Source organism: Typopeltis vanoorti, chromosome 1, assembly GCF_054136105.1.
Source record: "Typopeltis vanoorti isolate ZY-2024b chromosome 1, IOZ_Tvanoo_1.0, whole genome shotgun sequence".
Lineage (NCBI taxonomy): Eukaryota > Metazoa > Arthropoda > Arachnida > Uropygi > Thelyphonidae > Typopeltis > Typopeltis vanoorti.
In genome coordinates this window covers 131,970,969-131,997,166 of record NC_143549.1, presented here as the reverse complement: position 1 = coordinate 131,997,166, position 26,198 = coordinate 131,970,969, and the positions used below count along the sequence as shown (strand labels likewise).

Sequence of the window (26,198 nt, the reverse complement as noted above, 5' to 3'; positions counted from 1 at the left end):
GTACTTCACGTACATTACGTACTCATAGAATTATAAATTACAGTAATGTTAATGAATTTAAAATAAAGAAATACTCACTCATATTTATAGTAAATTCATTTTTTAAAAAAAGTTTAATAATTTAAAATTATTACTTTTTTTAACATAAACCTAATACACCTCTTTTAAAATTGAAGAGAAATTCACCTTCCATTCAAGAAGTCGGCAAGAAGTTGGTCCATAATGTATCGGCTTTGCGGATTAATACCCTTGGAGGGTAATGGATGGCAATGCTGTAGCCAATGAAGTTCTAACTGAGGCTTGACTACTGCTGTTACCCTCTTGCCATGATCAGAGCTTTAATAGTTCAATAACACGTTATCCCTACACTATTCTCTACAGATAACGGGGAAAATGAAAAGCATTCTTGCTTCTCCCCTTTAAGCCAGTCCTTATATAAGGACTATAAGGATGGTTCATAACGTGGACTTCAATTCAGGAATCGACCGTGAGATGCGGTGATTAATACCCTTGGTGGGTAATGGATGGCAATGCTGTAGCCAATGAAGTTCTAACTGAGGCTCGGCTATTGCTGTTACCTCTTGCCATGATCAGAGCTTTAATAGCTCAATAACACTTATCCCTACACAGTCCTCTACAGATAACGGGGAAAATGAAAAGCATTCTTGCTTTGCCCCTTTAAGCCAGTCCTTATAAGGACTATAAGGACTGGTTCATAACGTGGAGTTTTCAAGATGGCGGTATCGATCGAGTTTGGATTTTGATAGTTGATATAAAATGTGATTTAAGGAATTTTGACTAGTTAATTTACTATTTAATTTACTAGTTAAAAGTTTTACTACTATAATCAATCGGTTTGTTTTTCAAAGAGGTCTTTTATATACACCAAAGAAATCAGCTACGTAGCTTAGTCAAAAAATTTCAAAACAAGGGCGATTCGCTAGGCCTACTGCCATTAGTATGGACATTGTTTCATTGCTTCATTCACTTCATTAGAAGCTGTCTGCTTCTTATTGTGGAAAGGGAAAGACATGTCCTGCTCTACAGAACATGACTTGGGTCTAACCATGGATGCACCGTACGAAGAACTTAATTTTAAACAGCTTCTGGCAATATTTAAACATATAGGCAATCTGCTTCGCACAAAATGGCCAGGAAAAGTTGTAGTTCATGAAATAAAAGAAGTTGATACAGATGACTCTCAACTCTTAGAACTTCTGCAAGACAGCATTAGCGAAATAGCAACAACTGCTGAGGATAATACCCTTACAGACCACACCGATTATGAGGAGGTTTGCGCTCGCAAAAAACGCAAAACTGCAGCCTCTGAACCACCAAATATGGATGAAATTGAAGAAGATGGCCCTGACCCGGACTCTCCTACCTCCTCAAGGGAAAAGATACCCCCGATTATTCTGCGTGAAAAGAATAATGGATGTCGCTAAGGACTACGATGTACAACTTACAGATCTCACACAGCCAAGCGAAGAATGTCACAGACGGTATTAAAATCCAACCCAGGACAGGGATGGATTATCGACAGTTAGCCTCTGAATTGAATACCAGAGGTATTCAGTACCGCACGTTTTCACTAGGATCAGAAAAAACCCTCAAGGTAGTTATTAGAGGTGTATCTGAAGATGTTTCCACAGAAGAAATCACTGCAGATCTACACCAGCAAGATTTACCACCCATAAAGATCAGCAGAATGACCAGGAGAGATAAGACTTCAATGCCACTGGTATTAGTAGAGATCAGTCAAACCTACAAACACATATATGATCTGACATCCATCTGTGGACTGAAAATTACTATAGAACCATTAACAAAAAGGGCTTCAGCAGGGCAATGCCACAGATGTCAGAAGTTTGATCACGCCCAGAAAATGTGCAAGCTGAATTTAAATGCTTAAAATGTGGGATCAGTCACCCAACAAATACATGCTCTAAGCCAAAATCCACCCCGGCTAAATGTGCCAATTGTGGCGGTCCTCACACTACCAACCACAGAGGATGCGCGCACAATCCAAGAAATAGAAAATCAGAAGGAACATACTCTTCCTCTCTTAGCACACCTACGTCAGAGACTAACATGACTTCACAGCCTCCTAAAGATCAACATAAAGGGTCAGAAGCCCATCTGTTGAAGTCAGAGGCCCTAAAAGAACAACTCAGCAACAATCGTCTAGGACATATGCGGATGTAACTCGCCCTAAACAGACATCCCTGGAACAGCTAATCTGACAGCTATCATTACTCTTCCTTGGCAAATATGCTGTTGGATTTTAACAGATCCAACCCCTCACCATGCTCTAAAATAGATTTCTAAACGACACACAAGTCATTATCTCAGCGCTCACTCATGAACAGAAATAAAATAAAACCAGATTTTTTACAGATCATAGCATGGAATGCGAACGGATTAAGAGGTAGAATCCTGGAGTTCCGGGAGTTCGCCCAAAGGCGTCAGCCGGATATACTCTTGATAAGTGAAACCCATCTCCGATCATCAGATAATCCCAAAATAAATGGATACCAGATGTACAGAACAGACAGATTATCCTGCAGAGGAGGCGGCACTGCTATTTACATTAAAAATTACATCAATCATCACTCTATAAATATTCCATCCACCATTAATCTTGAGATTACAGGCATAGAAATTCCCACGTGCACGGTGGGCAAACTAAAGATTTTCGCAGCATATAATCCTCCGCAAAAAGCATTACTGTTTTCAAATCTGAACGCTGTACTGATCAACAGGGAGCCTGTCATCATGGCTGGCGACTTAAACGCCAAGCATCCTATCTGGAATAGCCGTTCTACAAATAAAAATGGTCAAATCCTCGCTAACTACTCTAATTCCAACAATGTGGTTGTGGCAGGCCCCACAGCGCCTACCCATCACATCACATACGGTCGGGCTGATGTGCTAGACATAACTATCCTACAGAATGTAAGACTCCAGTACAGTGTAGTGACTCTAAATGATCCTTCATCTGACCACAACCCCATTCTATTAATGCTGTGAAACCAGGATAACCTGCCCTCCCCACTCATATATATACTTTGGGATAAGCTATCTAAGGTATTACCAAAATATATCGGTCCTGTACCATTGATTAAATCCACAGAGAAAATTGAAACAGCTATAAAGGATCTAACTAAACAAATCAAGACTGCCGTTGCAGCAGTAACTATTTCCAGAACAACCCCCAGATCTAGCCACTTGCCAGAAGACATTATGAACTTGATCAGAGAAAAGAACAGAGCAAGAAAAAGATATCACAACACGCGGGCACCTCAAAATAAAAGAATCTTCAACAGATTCAACTCTGCAGTTAGAGATGCCCTCACAGCGCATAGAAATCAAATATGGGAAGGAAAATTGAATTCTATCTCTCCTGACAATCACTCCATATGGAATCTTATCGAAAACATCAAGAATAAAACCAAACCTCTTCCTCCTTTCCAAACAGATACTGGCCTTATCCATACTGACGCAGACAAAGTCGAGGCAATAGTAACATCTCTAGAAAAGCAATGCAAACCCTCATACGACCATCTCGACTTCAATCACATATACAAGGTCCATCGACATGTCAGATCTTCGCTCAAACTTTCTGTCATGCCCTAGTCAAATTGCACCCACATCACCTGTAGAATTATACGACATAATCAAGAAGCTTAAAAACAAAAAGGCTCCTGGACCTAATGGAATCACAAACAGAGTGATAAAACTACTACCCCGCACAGCTATTGTGCATCTGACTAATATTATAAACTCCATCTTACAGTACAAATATTTTCCTTCCCACTGGAAACTAGCAGATGTAATCCCAATCCATAAACCTGGAAAAGGCTTATGCAGGAAAATCTAACTGATAATTGAACAATATTTCACCAAATGGCGACTCAAAATAAATCCTCAGAAAAGCGTAGCCGTACTGTTCGCCAGAAGATCAATGCTTCCTACTGGACACGTTCTCATGTTTAACACAGAAATCCCTTGGCAGTCTGAGATCAAATATCTTGGCATACTGTTGGACAGAAAATTGACTTTCAGCTCCCATATCAAGTCTCAATGTCTAAAGACATCAAAAATCATTGCACAGCTCTATCCTCTAACAAACAGAAATAGAATCAAACTACTTATATATAAATTGATGGTTCATCCTATACTCAGCTACGCTTCTCCGGCTTGGAGTCATACTGCTAATACTAATATCCTCAAACTACAACGTGTGCAGAATAAATGTCTCAGAATAATCCTGAACGCACCATGGTTCATACGCACTGTGCAACTTCACCGGGACACAGAAGTCCCCTGTATTTATACCTTCATGCAGACTAGAGCAACTAAGTTCTTTTCAGAAAGTATTTTACCTTGGGAATCATAAATGTTAAAGATAGCAAGCAATTTTAAACCTGGTTTTGCTCCATTTCCCAAGTAAGCAAACAGACAAACAAGTCAAGTTTGCGCCTGCAAGTGTTGCAAGTCTAGCTGACCTGCAGGGTCAGCTAGACTTGCATTATTTGAGAAATGCAAGTCTTGAGAAATGCAAGTCTCACTGCTTACTTGGGAAATGGAGTAAAATCAGGTTTAAAATAGCTTGGTATCTTTAACATTTAAGTTCTTTTCAGTAGCATCTGTGCATCCTAATAATCTAATTCAACTAGCTGCAAATCACGACGCAACAGATTACACCAAGTACAAAAGACCAAAAGATATTTTAAACTGCAACCTAAATGATTAATCCTCAGGCCCACTCAGGGCGAGCAACAGACTCATTAATATTTTCCCTATCACAGTTTTCCTCATCAGATAGCGGTGAATATGAAAAGCATCTGCTTAACCCTTTAAACCAATAAAGTTGAAAGTTGGTTCATAACGTTTTAATTAAAATTTTTGCTGTGCTTATGAGCGATTCAACATAGCATATCTTGCAAATATAAAAATAATTTCATTTATACATTTTGAAAAATTAGTAAACAAGCCATAGTAAATGAAAAAAACGACACAAGACGGACATTCAATTTAGTACAATATAACTATAGTACCCGTTCCAAAAGGTTGGGGGATGTTCTGAAGTTGTTTCGATCAAGATCTTAAAATTCTAAAAACAATAAAATACTTGTGGAGACGGCTTTAATAAAAGAAGTACAGTACTCGAAAAAATTCAAGTGTTCTTAGTGAAGTAGTTTTAACTGCCAAAATAAAAATAATCTGTTTATTTCACGAAATAGAAAAAATCTACTAATTGGTAATTAAAATTAATTTATTTAGAAGGCAGAGTGATAAAATAACTACCTTTTTGTATATTTTAATTATAAGTTTAGTGATGTGAAAATTGGTTTTTTGTATAGCTGTGACAAATCACAACTTTCTGTAACGATTTACAGTCTCGCCATCTAGCGACGATAAAACACGTAAGTTACTTTTTTTTTTTTTCCTTACTGATGGAAATTCTTCCAGTTTAATTATTACACTGTAACAATTATAAGCATTCTATTATATATAATTACTATTTCTGATATCAATATTATTATGCAAATGAATATTAAATATGTAATATGATGAAGATATTCAAATACAGAATATCGAATATACAATTTTCTCAGGTGAATAAATATCGCGCCTTTAAATCAATGTTACTTAAACTTCCCATTCCTATTCTACCTTTAGGTAATTCGCAGTGTTGCGACTTTGTGCTCGCTTATGTATTCTCTTAATCGTTCCGATTAAGTATCAAATTCTCTTGGATCAAATTACTAATTCAAATAAGTTCGTTACCGTTAAGATAAACAAAGAACATCCTTAGAAATAAAAGTTGCTACATTTCATTTACCTGAGATGTTAGCTGCAAAGATTTCTTACTAAGGATATTTTCGTCTCTCTTGTCCAGATTTTTCACCCGGCATTGTAAGGAATCGGTTTGACTATCGATTTGAGGTTTGGACTTGACTAACAATGAAAGAGTGAAATGCGGTACCGTATTATTGCTGTTTCAACAATCCAATTGCTTATGTTAAGTTCTTTGTTCGTTGATTGTTAAACCGACTTGTCAGTCTATTACGAATGGCTATTGGAAAACATTCTGTTATACCCAAATATAAAATGTTTAGGTCTACGGAGATGAATTTCAGATTAAACAATAATCTGTGATTGGTCGTCTGAATGAGAAGCTGATTACAGGCATATGAAGACACGCAAAAATCAAACCATACTTTATTATTATGTTAATATGCATTTTGTCGCAACCCCCCCCCCCCCTAGAAGCAGTACCTAAGGTACTGCTTCTAGGTGCAAGGTAAAGTTGAGTGGTCGTGGTGTTAAGTGCATATCGCTACGAGATAAGCTAGAAGTGTTGAAACAACTCTATCATAATGTTTTTGTGCGAAAACAGTATGATAGATATGATGCTGATTCTCTGTTTAAACAAGCAAAGGGAGAACATATTGAAATTCTTTACGAGAGCGATTCTAACTTCGGCACGATGGGACGGACTTGTTCGGATAGCGTGTGAATGAAACAAGCTAAGTTATTCCATACAGAACTCAAATTAGAACTTGAATATGACAGAAAGATAGCTTCAAAAGTTTAAGAAGCGTCATGGAATTGCCGTGGATAAAGTTCGTGTTAAAAAAGACTCCCCAAACACGAAGTAGCTCCTAATAAATGTGTGGAGGAATTTGCTAAACTTGCAGCTGACGAACACCCCAGTCACAAGCAACGTATAATGCCGATAAAATTACGTTATATTCAGTACCGTCGACAGGGTGTAGCATAGAGGCACCTGCCTCAAATGGCCCCGCTGAATTAAGGGCGATCGTACAGCCATATTGCGGTAGGCGCCGTATTAGGACAAGAAGATATTTTACATCTGATGTAGATGCAATTTATTTGAAGAATTGAAAATTCCAACAAAAATAATACAAGAAAAAAGTAGTCCTCACCAAATTTTCTCTCTCTCTCTCTCTCTCACACACACACACACATATATATGTATATATATATATATATATATATATATATATATATATATATATATATATATATAACCAAAATCTTGTAGAAATTTATCCCAACATAACCACCGCGCTTAATGATATCGTTAACAATTCCTGTTAGCTTAGCAAGTGCGGAAAGAAGTTTTTCCAAGCTTAAACTGATTAAAAATTGTTTGCGAACAGCAATGACCCAAGAAAGATTGCTTGGTCTAGCAACTATATCGAGGCTTATAATTTACATTTAGAAGAGCTTATAAACAGTTTTATTGTGCGATATCCCCGTAGAGCAAACATTTAATTAATATTATTATGTAATTGTTTTGCATTAATGTTTCTCTTCTAATAAAAACAAAATAACAATTGGGGATTTTCTTATATGTTTGTCTAATAATCCATCAGGGGCGATATTTAATTGTTTGCCTCAGGGAGCGATCTAATCTGGGGTCGGCCATGGATATATTTAACATAATATTACGAGATTAATTATTACGAAATTTAACAGGCGTTAAAATCTACCTAGTGAAAGTAAAAATGGCTGGATTACCACTAAGATTACTTTAAAACGGTTTAAAAAGTGTGTGTGTGTGTGTGTGTGTGTGTGTGTGTGTGTGTGTGTGTGTGTGTGTGTGTGTGTGTGTGTGCGCGCGCGTGCGTGCGTGCGTGTGTGAAGCTCCAGCACACTGCGCATCTGTAGCTCGAACGTAAAAGTACAAAATTCTTCTCAATTTGGACAACCTCATCTTACCCAAGAGCTAAACTTCAATATATTATTATTATTATTATTATTATTATTATTATTACGTGACACCTCCAGGAAGTCGAAAGACTCATCGAGGGAGGGCACCTACTCTACAACTCTTTGTCTACACCACTCAGTCCACCAATTACAACTGCAACCAAACGTAACTACCATCATCATCTACATCAACGCCATCTACTATTCACTATCGCCACTAGTATTTTCACAGACAATCACAAACATCCATGCCCACGGTGGGATTCGAACCTGCAGCCTTTTGGCTGGAGAGCGGATATGCTAACCCAGTAGTGCACTCAGCAGTTAATCTTGGGAGGGGAGGGGGGGGGAGTTGAGTAGACGATTTGAGAATACACACTACGCATCGCATACGACCCATGACTGAGCATCTGCAATGGTCGCTAATTCATAAGTAGTATAGAAATAGAAGACACGACTCAACATAAATAAAAGAAAAAATGAATTTTAATTAGGAAAAGATTTTTCGAAATTTTTTTAGTGTGTTTTCCTTTTTTTCTTTGGGGAATGCCAGGGCCCTTTGACTCCCCTCTGGGTGCGCAACTGCGCTAACCACTCAGCCAACCGGACCGGCAAAAAAAAAAAAAAAAAAAAAAAGTACGCTCTGCTGAAACCCGGGATCGAACCAGGGACCTTTAGATCTTCAGTCTAACGCTCTCCCAACTGAGCTATTTCGGCTGCATAGCATTGACTTTACTCCATGCTTTACTTCCGCTGCAGATAAACAGCGGAATTTTACAAATTTCATTTATGACCATTCTATATATTTAGTTATCAAACTTATAAAATAATATTATCATTTTAATATTGGAAGGTAATTAAGGTAATTCTAAGATTTCAAGGATGGTCTACAGTTTTTTTTTTTTTTTGTTGTTGGAGTATGACGCTGGATAAGAAGTTTGCATTGTTCGTTTTGTTTGATTTTGGAAAGTTATTAGGGGTAAGAGGTCATTTGTGTATTGACAAATTTTCTAACGTGATCGATTCTGTTGCTGATGTCAAGAACGAAACATAGGAATTCCACTGCAAGTTGCTGTCGATGTGTAGATTTACGAGTATCTCGTAAGTATCTCATTAAATGTGCGTTGTTTATTAATCTACCCACAATGATAAATATTTCCATGCCATTGCAATTTCAGCTGTTTTTTATGCTCTTCACTTCTTCCTCGTCGCCTGTACACAGGAACATCGTTACTTATCCAGGGCAGACTATGTGCGTAGCATATAAGTCGCAACTACTACCATAACTGGTATCATTCATTTCGTATGGGGATTCAACGACTGTGAGCCAATGTTTCTATAGTGATTTGCGTATATTCGATTGTGTGAATTAAATCACGGTTTCATCGGGAACAGCTGCAACAGGACAGAAGTTTCCCGAACTGAGTTGTTTGCAGAGGTCACAGTGCCACCTCAAAACTCACCACGCTCTTCAGTACGGACCATTTCACTTGTTTGTCTGTGAAGTTTTCAAAACGTCCGCTTATAATCATTACTAATAGGTGTTCGGATATATTTGATCAGATAGAGTGTGGCGTATACAATTATCGAAGATCAGATTGTGTTAAGTGCAAGTTAATTTTTAAAAAGAAATCTTATATATTCACGCGAATACGAACTGAAGCGAATACATCCCTCCTCCTTCTCCAATTTCTTTATTTCCTTAACAAATAATTAGATACGTACCTTAACTATTCGTAACGTATAGTATAACAACAAAATGAAACTAGTTTGACTATATTACCGATTAGATATTTTTGTCTATATGTTATTGATATTTCTAAAATCAAAAAATTATTAAGTGATTGAGTGAACTTCGAGCATTATTTAAATCCTAGCATGCTTCATTACACACACACACACACACACACACACACACACACACACACACACACACACACACACACACACACACACACACACACACACGCACGCACATAATTATGATTACTTATTAATATTTTTTTGGTAATTTTTTAATATTCATTTAATAATATTTTGTTTATGATTTGGTTCTTAATTTAATAGCTCAAGTTTAATTGGTGCGTGATGTCACTTGAGGCATCGTTTCTGGTTCTATAAAGATCGACCAAAAAGAAAGCCTGTTATCCGTTCCAATCCATTCGTTGACTGAAGGAACCGTTATGAAGCCAATCTGCTTGAGTTAGTTGAAATTGTACAGGAAGGACATTCTGGTTTTTAATTGTGCAGTTTTGAAGAATTGACGTACATTTGACACTATTTCTGATAACAATGACAGTCAAAGCTCGGAACACAAGATGAACTTATTTATCAGTGACGATCAAGAAATAGTGCGGTACTTTATCGATTCGCAAACCTACTTAACAATGAAAGAGTTCTACCTACTCATGTTTGGGAATAAAAGATGTCAGAGTGTTATTTATCTTAATTCAATAATAATAATAAATTAGACAGTGTAGTTTACGATTAATAAATTAACCTGTCAACTTAATCTGTTAATTTACTACATCTATTAATAACTAAAATGAAAATTAAAGAACATATGGAATGAAATTACTCAAAGATCCAGCAATTTAGGTTTGAGTTTTCTGAATCAATAAATATGAATGTTGATATCAAAATCAAAAAATGAACTCGCTGGTATCTTACGTTATCTTAGCTCAATATATAAAGAGAACTGAATCGTAGCTTAAATCCTATCTTAAAATAAAAAAGCATAAATCATGGATACTCCCGTGAATGGGTTTTAACCTGCCTTTATCTACAAACATTTTTCTATTATTTATAAACACATATCATTACAACTATAGAGGATTTAAATTAAATATTCAGATCGTTGTATAGTTTTCAGCGAATATCGATATGACTTAGTACCTTAATTTGTTACAGATGTCTAACTTTTAAATTATTATTTTAAATGAGATATTATTAAGGATCGAGCTTATAATTAATATAAGTTATTAATTATAATCTAAATTAGTAAAGACTAGTTATATTTCCAGAAATCTACTCACTTTATTCCATATTCTGAATCGAAATGAAAGCCCCGATAACGTATGTCTAGCCGTTCTTTTTTTAACCATTCTTTGTTTTTGAACGATATTCTTTATTGATGGACAACAATGCATAAATTGGAAAATTTATTATTAGCAATGTACCACCAACTACCAGACTTGTTTGCAATATGCATTTTCAGAATAATACAAAACTATAGAAGACATTTAATTTATTAGAAATAATCGGACTACACTATATTTCCAGTATCTTTAGTACATAATAACAGGGAAACATCTAAAAAAAAAAAAATTTCCACTCATACAACCTTTACAACACATATGGAATAATATGCAGTTATGGCATAAAACACACCAGCATCACACTTATTGAAATAAGAAATCAAGCCTTTTTGGTACTTACCAAACTTCATTACCGAGTTTGTTTATTTTTTTTTTTTTCAGTCTATTTTTCCCTACCAGGGGCAATAGTATTTTTTAAACATTTATTATGCATGTTAATTATAAAAATCGCATCCAAAATACTACAATAGCATTCCTGTAGTGAAAAGAAGCTATGTAATATAATATATATATTCATAATGATAATAAATTATATAAAATATCTTATAATGAACTTCAAACATTCTTATAAGGAGTTTTATTAGTAATGTACGGCTTAATAATGGTAATAAGATTAATAATGATAAGATGGCAATTAGTTAATAATGGTAATGATAATTAATAAATAGATTGAATACGAAAGTAATAGTAGATTATTAAGAATTTTTACTCAGCTTATTGAAATAAATTTCTAAGGACTAGATGCATATCGTGGTAGAAGCATACAATTTTGTATTATTGGTGCTAGAAAATTCTCAAAAAGCATAAACTAAATTAAGTTTCTGAAAGCAATAGATTTAAGCAACGATTGAAAACTGAAGTCTGATAGTATATACTGTAAATCTCGATGTAGCTTGGATATGCCAAAGCGCTTTACATCGATTTTTACACAGGTCAAGTCTCATGAGATTGTTACAAAAATAACCTTGTATGTCTCTATATATTTTATGCTAAATATTAATGTAAATAACCCTATGAGAATTGACTGTCCTTACTGCTTTAACAAAAATTTCTAGAATGTCAAAAACAAAGGCAATGTTTTGTCACTGGAACTTTGTATAATAGCTCTAAGTAAGGGCAGAAGAAAGTTGTTTACGATTTAAGTGTATAAGAAAGTTGTTTGCGAGCTCTGCTATAAACACCTTCAAAGTTAATGTCAAAGAGATCGGCAAGTTTCAGACAAGTTTCTGCTGCCCGACAAGATGGGATTAAAGGAGTGCACGGAGGAGAAGAAAGAACGGGTCGGTCTTAACAGAAGATCAAGGAGCCGTGCCGAATTCTTCTGGGGTTACAACCCTTGGTGCAAGGTCCCACAGAACGTGAAACAAAAAGGGACTGAGCCGAACATCGAAGTGGGCAGTTAGAGGCAGAAGAGTCAGTAGAACCAGAGAAGTCGGCAGTTAGAGTCATCGTTAGTTAAAGGTAGAAATATTAGCAGTAGAATCCAGAGGACCGGACGTTACGGCGAACCCAAGCCAGAGGAGAAGAATGGGAATGACGAGAGAACAGCCGATGTAAATACCCGAGGCAGTTTCGGTCAGATGTCATTGCAGTGGGAGATCTACCTAAGCTATTAGAGTACTGCAGATTGCAGTCCAAAGCCCGCCAACATCCCGACGAAACGCCCCCTGAAGCAGCAAAAACTCTCCAGACGGAAGCCAAAGGCCCGAGATGAAAGGAAAACACGGGGACTTTAGTGCAAAACCTTTGGATAAGTGTTCGACATAGAGCCTCTGTAAGTTTGTTCCATTTTTTGTTGTACATTCCTTTTTGTAATCCAGGAGATACGTTATAGATGGACTGATAAGAATTAACTTAATTGTAATAAGAAGTGTCTATAAGAGAGTCATTTGGCATGTTAATAATTAGCATAAAATTTGTGAAATAACTTAGCATAGTTAGCTAACCTTTATTGTGAGTAAATTAGAGTTTCAATAATTTGATTTAATAAGCGGAGAAGTAATTGAGTAATTATATTGTATAGTTATTTAGTATTGAAAAGGGAAAGCTTGTTTCTTTATACTAAAAATCTAACGGATAGATAGAGAGAGTAACCTCCCTATTTAATTAATGTGCTTCGGTATTAATGTAAATAAATTTGTATGTCAATAGAGTGCTGCCTAATCTTTTAATTTACAACGCACTGTTCCTAAATAAACCCAGACTTGTGAGCAGGAAACAACTAAGGCATTAAAAGCGTCGTTTAAGTACTTGTGAAACCACGACTGTTTATGTACACTTTATAGAAAGGAATTTATGCTAGTAAGAGAGAGAGAGAGAGAGAGAGAGAGAGAGAGAGAGATCTACCAGCCGCATTACTGAGTCTTATGCCGATATAGAAATACTGGTGGCGCAGTCTTAACAAATAAATTTTCCAGTGTTCATAGGCATACGACTAGTAAATACGAAAGGTGGATAAACATAGTATGCAATAGAATAAGTAAGTAAGAAAGATTACGAGAGAAAAAGCGCGCACTGCTAATTAGAATAAAAATATTACAATAGTCAGGTAACCAAACAGGCTTATAATATAGGCAAACCACTTTCGTTACAATAACGCATGAAAGTTATGTTACAATACTCCTCCCATGTCTGCAGAAAGTAGAGTGTGATGGAAGTTTGATTCTAAAACAAATCAGTACTGTGCACTGGAGGACAAGACTTAAAGTGCGAGGGATGTGAAAGAGACACAAATATTGAGGAGTTTTTATTGTTTTTTGTGTAATTGATCATTTGCTTTCATTTTTCACTTACTCACTTCATTTTTTTGGAAAACAAATTGTGTTATAATTAAAAATTAGTCAGGTTATATTTCTGTTATTTTACTAAAAATCACACTCTAATAGTCAGCAGGAGGGATACTCTGCCACCTCTGCCATTGGTAGAGTATAATAAATAAATAATATATTAAGTTTATTCGTGTCTGTGTAACCTTGTGGCGAGGTTTCTGGTTCATTGATGCTAGAACACCAGATGAAAAAGCCGTTGATCGTCTAATTCTAATTCCTCTTCTTACTTCCGTAAACGTTTGTTTTTAACCCTGAAACTCTGAAAAGACCATACAAGTGACTATTTAGGGCTAGGGATCACGAGATGGTATCTGATTTCCTCTCTGGTCTTCTCCATTGCATTTCCCTTTCAAAATCATTGTCCCTCGTGACCTCAGCTATCGGTGATGGCTTTGGATAAAAACCAGTTGCTCATCGAATTACAGAAAAGTTAGGACAGAAGGAATTCAACCGATTCATCTTTTGGAGAATAAAGACAGGTTAGAGAATTTATTTATTTTATTTTTATTTTTATATTCTCCTTATTATATTGAACTCTATTGCAATATTTATAGTGGAATGGAAATTATGTACAGGTTTGTGTGGAATTCTAGTACAGCATCTGTCGTTTAAAAACTTTATGTTCTGCAAAATCTGTACTGTTGCTTGCTACATTTAACTACTTTTTCTCGTAAGTAATTTTAGATCTTGTTCAATTTATTTTCAGGAAAATGCCTCTTAATTACTTTTTTGTTCAATTTTTTCCAGTTATTTCCTATTTCATCCAGCGAATTGCTTTTTTTTTTCATGAATTCTTAACAAACTATTCTTCGATAATTTTTTTTTTTTGTGAAATTAAATTTTGGTGAATTGTCTATGAGTTGCCTTCCAGTGTATTGTTTTCGGTGAACTTTCTGTATGCGATATCAATTAGGTGGAAATTATGAATTATCTGAAATAGGGGGGGAGGGAGAGAGAGAGAGAGAAAGAGAGAGAGAGAGAGAAAGAGAAATGGATACTGGTCAAAAATATTGCAAAATTATGGTATATGGTCATTGGAATTGGATGGGACATTAGCACGTGGATTAATAAAAAACTGGCGGCATGGCCAGAGAATGGCTGTCTGACAGACATGGAATAGTATAGAGGAACATCGTGATGGTTTCATGATGTCTCGAATAATGTTGTACAAGAACAAGAGAAGGGATTGTACAATAGTTAAATGTTTCTCTTTTGTAATGCTTTGCATTTTGTACTAAACGAAAGACATTGAAAACTCTATTATTGTATTGGTGAATGCTTAAGGAGACTGAGTATGCTAGTGATTTTTTTGACTGTGTGATAGCACACGGGTACTGTAAGTTCAGAAGGCATATTGGAAAAGTGGACAAGATGACATACAGCTTAAAGTGGATAAGACAACGTAAACCTAAAAGACTTTTTGGATACTGGAATGTATCCAAAAAGGATACATTCCAGTATCCTTCTCAATGACTGTGTCGAGAAGAACGCTGCCAATTAGGAATAAGCAATTATACAATTATTGTTTCTTATTTTAAACACATTCCTTCATTTATAGCGGAGTAAATGAAGGAATGCACACAGCAGCTGTTTTTCTTGATATATCTAAAGCGTTCGACTGTGTTCATCATGATCTATTGCTATTGAAAATGTCCAAATACGGCATTACGGGAATTACTAATGAGTGGTTCAGATCCTATCTGAATAATAGAAAACAATATACCAGCTATGATATATTTAAAAGCACAACAAACATAATAAAATACGGAGTCCCACAAGGGTCGGTACTAGGACCCATCCTATTCATAATATATGTTAATGATCTATGTAAATACAAACTTTTTTGGCAAAATGATATCCTTTGCTGACGATACGGCTTTAGTATACACCGAAACAACCCTTGAAGATCTAAAAAATCGGATTAATAGCGATATGTTAAAACTAAGTATATGGTTTAAAAACAATGGATTTAACATTAATACCGACAAAACGAGATAATGGCATGAAAAGAAATGTAGTGATACTCTAAATTGTAAATGTTGCTTAATCAAAAAAGCAAACACCGTCAAGTATTTGGGCCTCCATATCGATAGCAATTTGAAGTGGAACTCCCACACCACTTTCTTAACAAATAAGTTTAGGTTCATAATTAACAGAATATGTTATGTTAAAAAATTTATAAATGCAGCATTCTTAAGATGTTTATACTATTCCTGGGTAAATTCTTCACTGCAATATGGCATTACCTGTTGGGAAGGAGACTATTATAACAATCTGCTTCCATTAATAAGAATACAAAACAGAATAATTAGAGCCATAACTACTACCGACTTCGCACATTCAACCAATGATCTGCATATCGTTCATAATATTCTACCACAATGGTTCTCAAACTTTTTTGTCTGGCGGCACACTAAAATCAATAAATATATTTCACGGCACCCCTAGTATTATTTGATTTTTTATAGAGAGTAAAGTGCCGATTAATTGATTCTGAAAGACTCGCATATATAACCCATAAATAAATTGATATTACAGATACTAAAGATATGAACGAAAGCGTGTTTAAAAGAAAACAGATTTTATTTAAACTAAATTGGTTTATTTTCAAACAACCCCAAAACATACAAAACAAAAGCTATTATAAAGGTTCAGATAATAAAATATGAACTTAATGTGAAATATGTGCCTGATGTTGTTTGCATATTTCTTTGATATTAGGCCTTGTTTTTGAAAGACATATTCTCATCTCATTTTCAAGGGACTTTAGTCTTTCTCTCTTCTTTGTTTTAATATTTACGAGTGCAGAAAAATCCAGTTCACACAAATAAGATGTAGAAAATTGCAATAAGATGTTAAGTGCTTTGAATCCTATATTGGGGTACTCCTTCATAGTTGTTATCCAAAATGAATTCAGACACATTTCTGAATGCTTCAATCTCAACGTACGATCGTTACTTATATCAATTAATTCTTCGGCTTCTACAAGACTTAACTCACTCATTGCTGATGTTGACTCTACAAATGGATTTCGAATCTAATCGTATAAATTGACTGAAATGTCTGGAAAATAATGGTCAATTTTTTCTTCTAACGATGTTAAATGACTGTAAATAAGCTTTTGCAGATCAGTGTTCTTACATTTTCTGGAGGCAACTTTAAGGAACATTTCTACATTGTCGGTGCTTAATTTTATCTTCCACATTTTTATTTTATCTTTAAAAGCTTTAATTTTATCTGTAGATGTCAAAATATTCTCACTTCTTCCTGGAGTTCAGCTTGTTCGGATGATCGAATATGTCTGTTAAATAGGCTAGTTTGGAACACCAAAAATCATCTTGTAACAATTTATAGAATTCTGGTTTGTCTTCATTTTGGAAAAACATTAATATTTCTTCTTTAAGTTCAAAAAAAAACGATCCAATACGCGACCTTTTGAAAGCCATCTTACTTCGGTTATGAAGAAGAAGATTCTTGTAATGAGATTGCATCTCTTCACATAGTCCTGCAAATATTCTAGATTTTAATGGTCTGGCCTTGATATAATTAACCATCTGAATGATTTCTTCTAATACACTTTTTAATTCCAAGCCTTTTATCTTTGCCATCAATGATTCATGATGAATGAAGCAATGAGTCGTTATAATGTTCTCATTTTCTTTTCTAGCAAAGGAAACAAACCTTTTGTAATTCCAACCATAGAAGGTGCACCATCTGTACATATACCCACACAAGTTTTCCAAGATAGACCATTTGTATTAAAATATGTGTTCATTATATCAAAAACATCTTTTCCCGTCATAGTTTTCTCGAATTCCTTGCAGCATAGAAATTCTTCGATAATTTTATAATCTTCAACGAATCGAGTAAAAACAAGTAAGTGTGCTTTACCACCAATATCAGTTGACTCATCTAACTGCAAACTGAAAAATTTTGATTCGATTATTTTGGTTATAACTGACTTTTCAATATCGACTGACCGATCATTAATATGTCTACTCATAGTATCATTTGATAATGGAATCTTCTTTATTTCTTCTTCTGCCTCAGTACCAAAAATTGTTCTCACAATTTCTGAACAGGCCGGACGAATCAAGGTTTCGCCGATAGTATGAGGCTTTATTTCCTTCGCAATTATTTCAGCGACTAAATAACTCGCTTCTTGAACTCGGTCGGAAATTGTAAACTTTCTTACAAAATTTTACTTTGTTTTTCTTATTAACTCTTTGAAATATTCAGGATTTTTATTCGACAAGTTGTCATGTTTTGTGGAGAAATGTCGCAATAATTTGCTAGGAACCCTAGCCTCATTTGATAGAACCAAACCACACAAAATACACTTAGGTCTGGGAATTAATTTATCACCACACCACGTAAATTCCATTTTTAGATAGCTCTCTTGATATAAACGAGTTTTTACATTCTTTTTCATTGTTCCCTTTTTACATTAACTTATTCTTTCTGTTTCTGTTGTTTCATTAGTGCTTTTTGTTGCTGAACGATAAAAATAGTCAAATCTTCATTAATGCAAGTATCAGTTTTTGATAATTTATTAGTGCGAATTGGTTCGTTAGCTTTGCTACAAGTAGACATTTCTTGATCGTCAGAATCTTCACTTCTTTTTTTAAGGAAAAAATTATTCAGGATTTTGAAGGGCATATGTAACTTTAATATTTTATTTTAAAATTTATTTCAAGTAAATAATTTTTTTTCCGGATGAAAAAAGGAAAAACATTTGTTTACGATGTCTCTCGTTATAGTTGGAATATATAACAATAAGAGAAACCTCTACTCACTGAATTTAACGACTTTAATATCGTACTTCGTTTATTCTCACCGATGACAAAAGACTCATGATTTTTGTTTAGGAGAAATGATCATGTATAATACTTGTCACACTGAACAGAGAAATACTAAAACAGACAGCAGGACAGAACAACAGACAAGATAACAGGACAAGTTACTACGACACGCGGTGATCTAATGAAATCCCAGGATATAATATAAGAGTGATACAAGAAATGATAATTTTTATATACGCTTCATCCATTAAAATCAAAATATATAATTTTTTTGTTTTTGAGTTAGTTATTTGTGGCAAAATATTTTGCTTTTTTCAAATAAACGATTCAAAATTTCGCGGCACCCAGTTTGAGAACCACTGTTCTACCATTTCAGAAACTATCTCTCTATGTTTGTCTGTTATATGTAAAAAGAAACACTGAAAGTTTCTTGGTATAAATTTAGACTATGGATTGCGCTGCGGTCGAAACACGCTGGAAGTACCTAAGGCTAACAAAGAAATTTTTCATAAATCTTTCGAGTACATTGCGACGAGCAGCTATAATAAACTTCCGAATGAAATTAAATCTATAACCTCAGAATATGTATTCAGAAAAAGATCGAGAAAGTACCTTATGGGATTAAAGAATGTTGACAATTATTTTAAACGTATAGTTTAAAATAATTGTAAACAAATTGGTTCATTCAATTAGGAATAAAAATATCAACATGTACATTATTATAACTGGTAAGGGAGCCCTCTTAGATGCGGTCCCCGGACTCTCGGTGTCTGTTTTGAGCTAATTACTTTTCTAGTAACCAGTATGGCTACGGCCCTTGGTTACACATATTTGCATTAACTAACTTACATTACTCTAAACCAGTTACTTATCATAACTATGAAACCATTCGAAATGTATTATATTCTTCTTGCATATATGAGAAAACTTTTCATTAACCATAATAAAATAATAGCGAAAATAAGTGTTAGTATCAACAGAATATGATAGTAATACTTGAATTTTATTATTGTTACATTGTAGTGCGCATTGAATTGTATTGTGAAATATGTATAATATGTATAATTTGTATACGTGATGTGAATAATAAAAATTGTTAAACTGTTATTATAGTGATGAGAAGAAGGGAAACAACAACAACAACAACAACAACAACAACAACAACAACAACAACAACAACAACAACAACAACAACAACAACAACAACAACAACAACAACAACAGCAGCAGCAGCAGCAGCAGCAGCAACAACAACAACGACAACAAACAACAACAACTACAACAATAATAATAAAAATAATGGATATATTAAAAAAGAAACAGAAGGATTTATTCTAGCTGCTCAAGAACAGGCGTTACAAACTAATGCAATCAAAGCAAACATTTTGAACATCAATAATAACAGCAAATGCAGATTATGCGATCAGAAAGATGAGACTGTAGAACATCTAATCAGTACCTGCAGCAATTCAGCTCAAATTGACTATAAATATCGAAATGATCATGTAGCCAAAATAATTCATGGGCATGTATGAAAAAAATATGGCTTTCCTACATCTGATAACTGGTGGCAGCATAAAATAGAGACAGAATTGGAAAACCAAACATCAAAAATTCTCTGGGACTTTAGAATACAAACTGATCGGCATTTGGAACAAAATAGACCTGACATCACAATTATCGAACGTCGACAGGTTTGGATTATCGACATCGCTGTACCCAGTGATAAGAACATTAAAAATAAAGAACTGAAAAAAAAAAAACCCACTAATCTTCCAATATTAATAGGTGCAATTTTCTAAAAAGCTATCCAACAGAATTAAACATAAACGAAGTGACTCCATGTGATCTACAAAAAATAGCATTACTTGGAAAAGTCCCTATTTTACGAAGCTACCTGACAGACTGTTCTTAGATTTTTGGGTAGAATCTGTATTATCAATCAAATTGCTGTTTGAATGATATCTTGTTTCGACTGTATATAATAATAATAATAATAATAATAATAATAATAATAATAATAATAATAATAATAATAATAATAATAATAATAATCCTGAGGTTTATTACACTGGATATTTATTCTGTGGAAATAACTGTTTTGGAAATAAATATGAATACGTAACAGAACCGTATATTCCTAATGTGGTATATTTATCAAATGAAAAAAAAAGTTTGTCGTTATTATACATGTTGTTGTTGTCATAAGTTTGTATACAATCAGCAAATTATTTTGAATTATGTTATATGCGATTTCAAGATATAAATGTTTATCGCTTTACATTTTGGAATTATTCGCTAAGTATATAGTTCTCAAGTACCCAGAAAAAAAATAAAATCTAGAAACGGAAATATTAACAAAAAATAAATAAAAAAAAGAAGAAGAGGTCATTTGGTAATTCGAGGGGAAAAATATGTTTCCCCTCGATATGTTTGACAAAGGTCAAACATATCGAGGATAACGATAGAGTAACATTAAAGTGTAGTAGTAGTAATAATCAGATACAAGAACATTGGCTAGTCGATAAGCGTTATTTCCTTAGGCAACTACATTGTCGCTTAATGTAAGTGGCTGAAACTTTCACTTTCATTCATTGTATGTCCTGTGAATAAGAAGAGTAACACACACACACACATGCACTCAGAGAAATGGCTGCGCATTTCTTACTTAAGGAAGCTGTGAGACTATCATCCGGACCAGCTGGTCGCTTCATCCTGCTACTGCTTTTCTTCCTTTTATTGGATAAGGTGAATCCTGAGTCGGAATCAGATCCAAATGATAGAAATAAGATTGGAAATAATACAGACGAGGAGGCAGCGAAAGAATATCTCGCCTACCATGACAAACTAATTACAGAACATTCTCACAACCTTGTTGTGGCCTATTGGAATTATGAACTCAATCTCACTGAAGAAAACAAAGAAAAAATGGTAAGCAGTAAGTAGATATGCATCTTATGTTGGCGTTACTTCAAGTTAAAAATGTAAATATTGAGAAAATTAAAGACGAAAAAAGAGTTTTTCCATTTCATTAAACGATTTGCAATTTATCTGACGATTTTAATGATAACGATCATAAGTGGGATCTGCATTTTATATTCAAACTGCACACATAAAATGTTCGTTAACTTTATTACATTAAATGCACTGTTTTCACTGACTACTCAAGGGAAAACATAAAGAGAGTAGCTGTGATTGCGAAAGAAAAATAGATCTCATTTTACGTTACCTGTAGTACTTCAGATCATCACTAAGGAAGAACACTTAAAACAAAACTAGTAATGATTAAGGATTTTTTGTTTATATTGTTTATAAGTTCATTGAAACGTTGTCAATGAGCAAGATTAAAATGTATACGTATACATTTTAATCTTGCTCATTATTTGACAGCAATACACTTTTAGAAATAAACAACATTACGTGGGACCGATTCGAAATAATATTGATCTCATTATTTCTCTCATTATATTTGAAATTTTGATTTCAAAAATACACGAATAAGTGTAATAAGTGCCAAATCGATATGTTGATAACCTGTATGCTCCTATAATAGAATTTTATTTGATATGCATGCTTTGCTCTATAAGTTTTGAACAATAAAACTTTTTTCATTATTATGGTTTAAATATTGTGAATTTATTATTTTTAATTTCATCAAAGTTTATTGATAAACAGCGAAATTTGCTCATTTAAGAAATAATTAATTGAATTATAAGTCGTACGAACGGGGGGGGGGGGTGAATATGAGGTTCGGAAAGAGCCCTTTACAAGTAATGTTGAAAGTTCAAATAATTGAAATTCCATAAAATAGCAATTTTTTGGTGTTTTGTTTCTCAGTTGCAAGAGATGCTTGTCGTTTCGGAGTTCAAGCAAGAGGAATGGAAAAATGTGACGTCATTTGCGTGGTCGGAATTTTCTCCGACTATTCGGAGGCGTTTTAAGTTACTTTCTGTTTTGGGAAGTGCAGCTCTACCACATGATAAATTAAATAAGGTAAGTTGTTTGCATCCATTTTTGTTAATATAGTTATGTATGTTTGTATACTATAAATATACTAATGGTATCATGAAAGAAGTAGAAGAAGATACGAGAGAACTTCTGAACTGTGGGGTGGAATTAAAAGAGTCTGGGGAAAGTCTTTCTAGATTATAAAACTGGTTATAGTAAGGGGGGGGGGGGATTATGGGTGAGGATTATTTTTCTGTGCCTGGTTGCGGATTTCGTTTTCGTATCCTTCAGCTTCCGAAGGTCTTCCTATCTCGGAGATCAGGTGGCTAACTTCTTTGGGTTTGAGTTAACGTGTATTTCGGCGTTTTGTTCCTTTTGTGGTTGAGGGAGGACGACTTTTTTGAAGTTTTTTCTCTACTGCTCAATGCCATTCTTTTGTACTTCTTGGTGGGGAATCTTCATTTGACCTAGAATTCTTATTAGCAATTGGAATTAGGGATTTATGGGTTTGATTCTTATCTAAGCCATAAATTTCTAAGGAGTACCAAGGCGGTCTGCCCTAAATGAAGCATAACTGATAATGAACAAAGTCTGCTCTTCATACTTTTTTGTATGCCTATAAAAAAATATTCAGTTTATATCCGATGAACAAAATCCAAAAGTGACAAACTTACCTCCTGGTCAGATGGCAATTATTCCTTCTTTCGTCCCTACCCAGAGCTACTGATCGCAACATTCCCTCATCTCTGATTCTTTTCCTTGTACATTCTGTAGGAATTATGATGATAATACTATTTGGCAGTAATATAATTGTTAATATTAATAGTTAGAAGGAATTATTATAATCTTATAATACTTCCTTCTAATTTCTGCATCGATGAATAAAGAAAAAATCACATGCTATATCAAATCTTTTACACTCAATACTCTCCTTAATGTTCCAACAGCGAGATATAAGAATGGTCTTGAGAAAGCAATTGGAATGACAAAGTCTTCTGTGTCTGCCGATATCTCTGCCACAATTTTTAAACACTTATGCTTCAGATCTACCAGCATGTTCCAGACAGCGACCCACCTCCCCAATAAACAAAGCCAAAATAATGGATTTTCCATTGTTTTCGAAGGAACTTAGTTAAAGATAACGGTTCATTATCCTTATTTTTCAGTTAATGAAAAGTTTTGTTCACCCAAGTAACTCAGTTCTTTCAAAAATATAAAAAACTTCGTTAAAAATTCTATACGACTGAATTTTTCACATCATGATTTATTATTATTTTTCAATGACTGTAGGCATAAAAGTTACAAACCATACAGTATACATTACTTTGATTGGCTAATTTCATAAAATAATTTTGACATCAATAAAAATTTCTTTGCAAACGTCTGCAGTTAACAACAATGTAATACCAGAAGTTAAATATTACAAACATTTCATGACATTACAGGTTTTGTTTTATTTGTAGCTGAATGAACTGAAAGCAGATATGGAGCATGCGTACAGCACAGCGAAATTATGTCCCTATCATAGAAAAGAAGACCAGAGTTGTGACTTATCTTTAGAGCCAGGTAACTATTCATTTAATTTTCTTTCTCTTGTGATATTTGATACGATAAACAGTGCTTTTGTTTTCTTGAAGAAACGAATATTATATCTTTAAAAAAAATCTCACAGTGGATGTACTGCTTCCATGTATCATACATACTCGACAGAATTAGCAAAACGTTTAGAAAATGTGGCGTAACTCGTCTTGTTTGAGTGAAGCCGAACAAATTTTTGTATGGTGATGTACGATAAAATAATATTGAAGTGGGAGACAGCGAGAAATGTTGGACGGATATAAGGAACTTTATATAGGGATGTATAAGAAATACCCAAAAAATATCAAATTACAGAGGTCAACATAATAAGTCCGAAAATATGGTCACATAATATCAGCACGGTCTGTGATCCCATCTAACGAGTAAACAGGCTTGACAGCGGTGGACCATGCTTGGTTTAAAGATGTCGATAAAATTTCGTGGTAACAAATCCGATTCTTCTAACAGACAGCTAAGCTCACCTAGTGGCTGTCAGCATACAATGTGACATTCCAGGGCGTCCCACACTTGTTCGACCGGATTTAAGTGTGATGATCGTTCTGACCACGGCAGGCGCTAGATATCTCCAGATATTCCTCCACTACTTGAGCTCTGTTGGCAGTGACATTGTCACGAATGAAAAGAATATCAAGGTCAAGTGCCCCTTCAAAGTTTGCATTCGGTACCTGTGCTCAGTTACGGTATCCCTATCAAAAACACGAAGAGGAGTGAAGCCGTTGGTCATTATTCTGCCCCACACTAGAAAACTGCTTCTATCATAAGTGTCCCTTACTCTGATGCAGAAGAGATGATACCGCATGACTCGCTCTCTCTCTCTCTCTCCCCAAACAAAACAACGTCTATCAGAGAACAGAATTGCACCCCATTTTTGTCACGGCTTCAAGTCACATAGAACTAGTTTTGGAGAGAGCGGCGGTTTGTAGTTATGGGATACAAATCACTCGCTTCATTGCGAATTGTCCACTCGAAATGAGATTTTTTAACGCAGTCTGGTTTGAAATACTTTCGTAGTAATTTATCTAGAGAGTTAGTGACTGGATATTGTAGAGTTACATCTTGATAGTGGTCTGCTCTAGTAGACGTAGACGGGAGACCTTGGCTAGCTCTTTTTGTAATGGTTCCTCTCTCTCTCTACCGAAATTGCATCTATAGTGCCGAGACGACAGCTTGAGACGCATTAAACCAACATGCCACCTCCGTCTGCGGCTTTAAGTCATCCAAATCATTCGGAATGCTCGAATGATTTCCCAAACTCACATAGAATGAAGTCTGGGAAATGATTTAGGGTGTGTAACCACTGTCACATTGTTTTTGGCCAAACACTGTTCGCAGACAATGAAGTATGCACCGTAGTTATTGTTGTGAAGCAACCAGTTTCTGTTATCACTACTTTTCCAGTTATTCTTTCGTTGAGAACCTCAGGAAAGATTTCTTGATGTGAAATTGAAGAATTTTAATGATGAAGAATTTTAATAGTTAGACTATAAATTATATATTTAGTTCAATCCTTTATCCAAGTGTAAGCAAACAAAGTTTGCACCTGAGGTATCTTTCAGGACTGGGGGAAACTCGTATGACTTCACATCACTTACCTTAGTATCTCATAATGCAAAGCACATCTTCTTGTAGATATGTATAATAATATGCATTATGGGAAGGGTCACTACCGAGACCGGTTTTAACCTTTCTTGAGGTCTCATCAGCGGGAGCCAGAGACGCAGGTTGAAGTAATGCAGAAGTCATATTTTCCTATGTGAGTTGCCAAAAGGTGTCACAACTTATTATTAAAATACTCTGGATTAGAGATAGATAGTTGAAAGTTTTTCACTTGGTTATATTATAAATTAATTAATTATAAATAAATTAAAGATACCAAGAAGTTATATACTTGATTTAATCCATTATCCAAGTATAAGCAAACAAAGTTTGCGCCTGTAGTATCTTTCAGGACTGGGGCAACTCGTGGGAAAGGGTATGACTTCACATCATTTGTCTTGGTATTCCATAATGCAAAACACATCTCCTTGCGGACATGTATAATGCTATGCATTATGTGAAGGGTCACCACCCAGACCAGTTTAGACCTTTACATAGGAAAATACGACTTCTGCATTACTTCAACCTTTTCAAGTGAAAAAAACTTCCAACATCTTTCTCTAATCCAGAGTAATTTAATA

The 26,198-nt window shown here is 34.7% G+C and overlaps 1 protein-coding gene and 1 non-coding gene across 2 annotated transcripts in view; one reads left to right on the top strand and one right to left on the bottom strand.

The window, feature by feature from the left end:
- The window catches only part of LOC150110433 (angiotensin-converting enzyme-like), a 135,041-nt gene that overhangs the window by 68,424 nt on the left and 40,419 nt on the right, over window positions 1-26,198 (top strand). The window contains exons 14-16 of the mRNA XM_090398410.1: window positions 21,107-21,405; window positions 22,312-22,467; window positions 23,886-23,988. Coding sequence (XP_090254536.1) covers window positions 21,107-21,405; window positions 22,312-22,467; window positions 23,886-23,988 — 558 coding nt within the window. The remainder of the gene's footprint in view (window positions 1-21,106; window positions 21,406-22,311; window positions 22,468-23,885; window positions 23,989-26,198) is intronic.
- On the bottom strand, window positions 8,391-8,463 carry TRNAF-GAA (transfer RNA phenylalanine (anticodon GAA)). The gene has a single exon. It is a non-coding gene; the product is annotated as a tRNA-Phe (tRNA).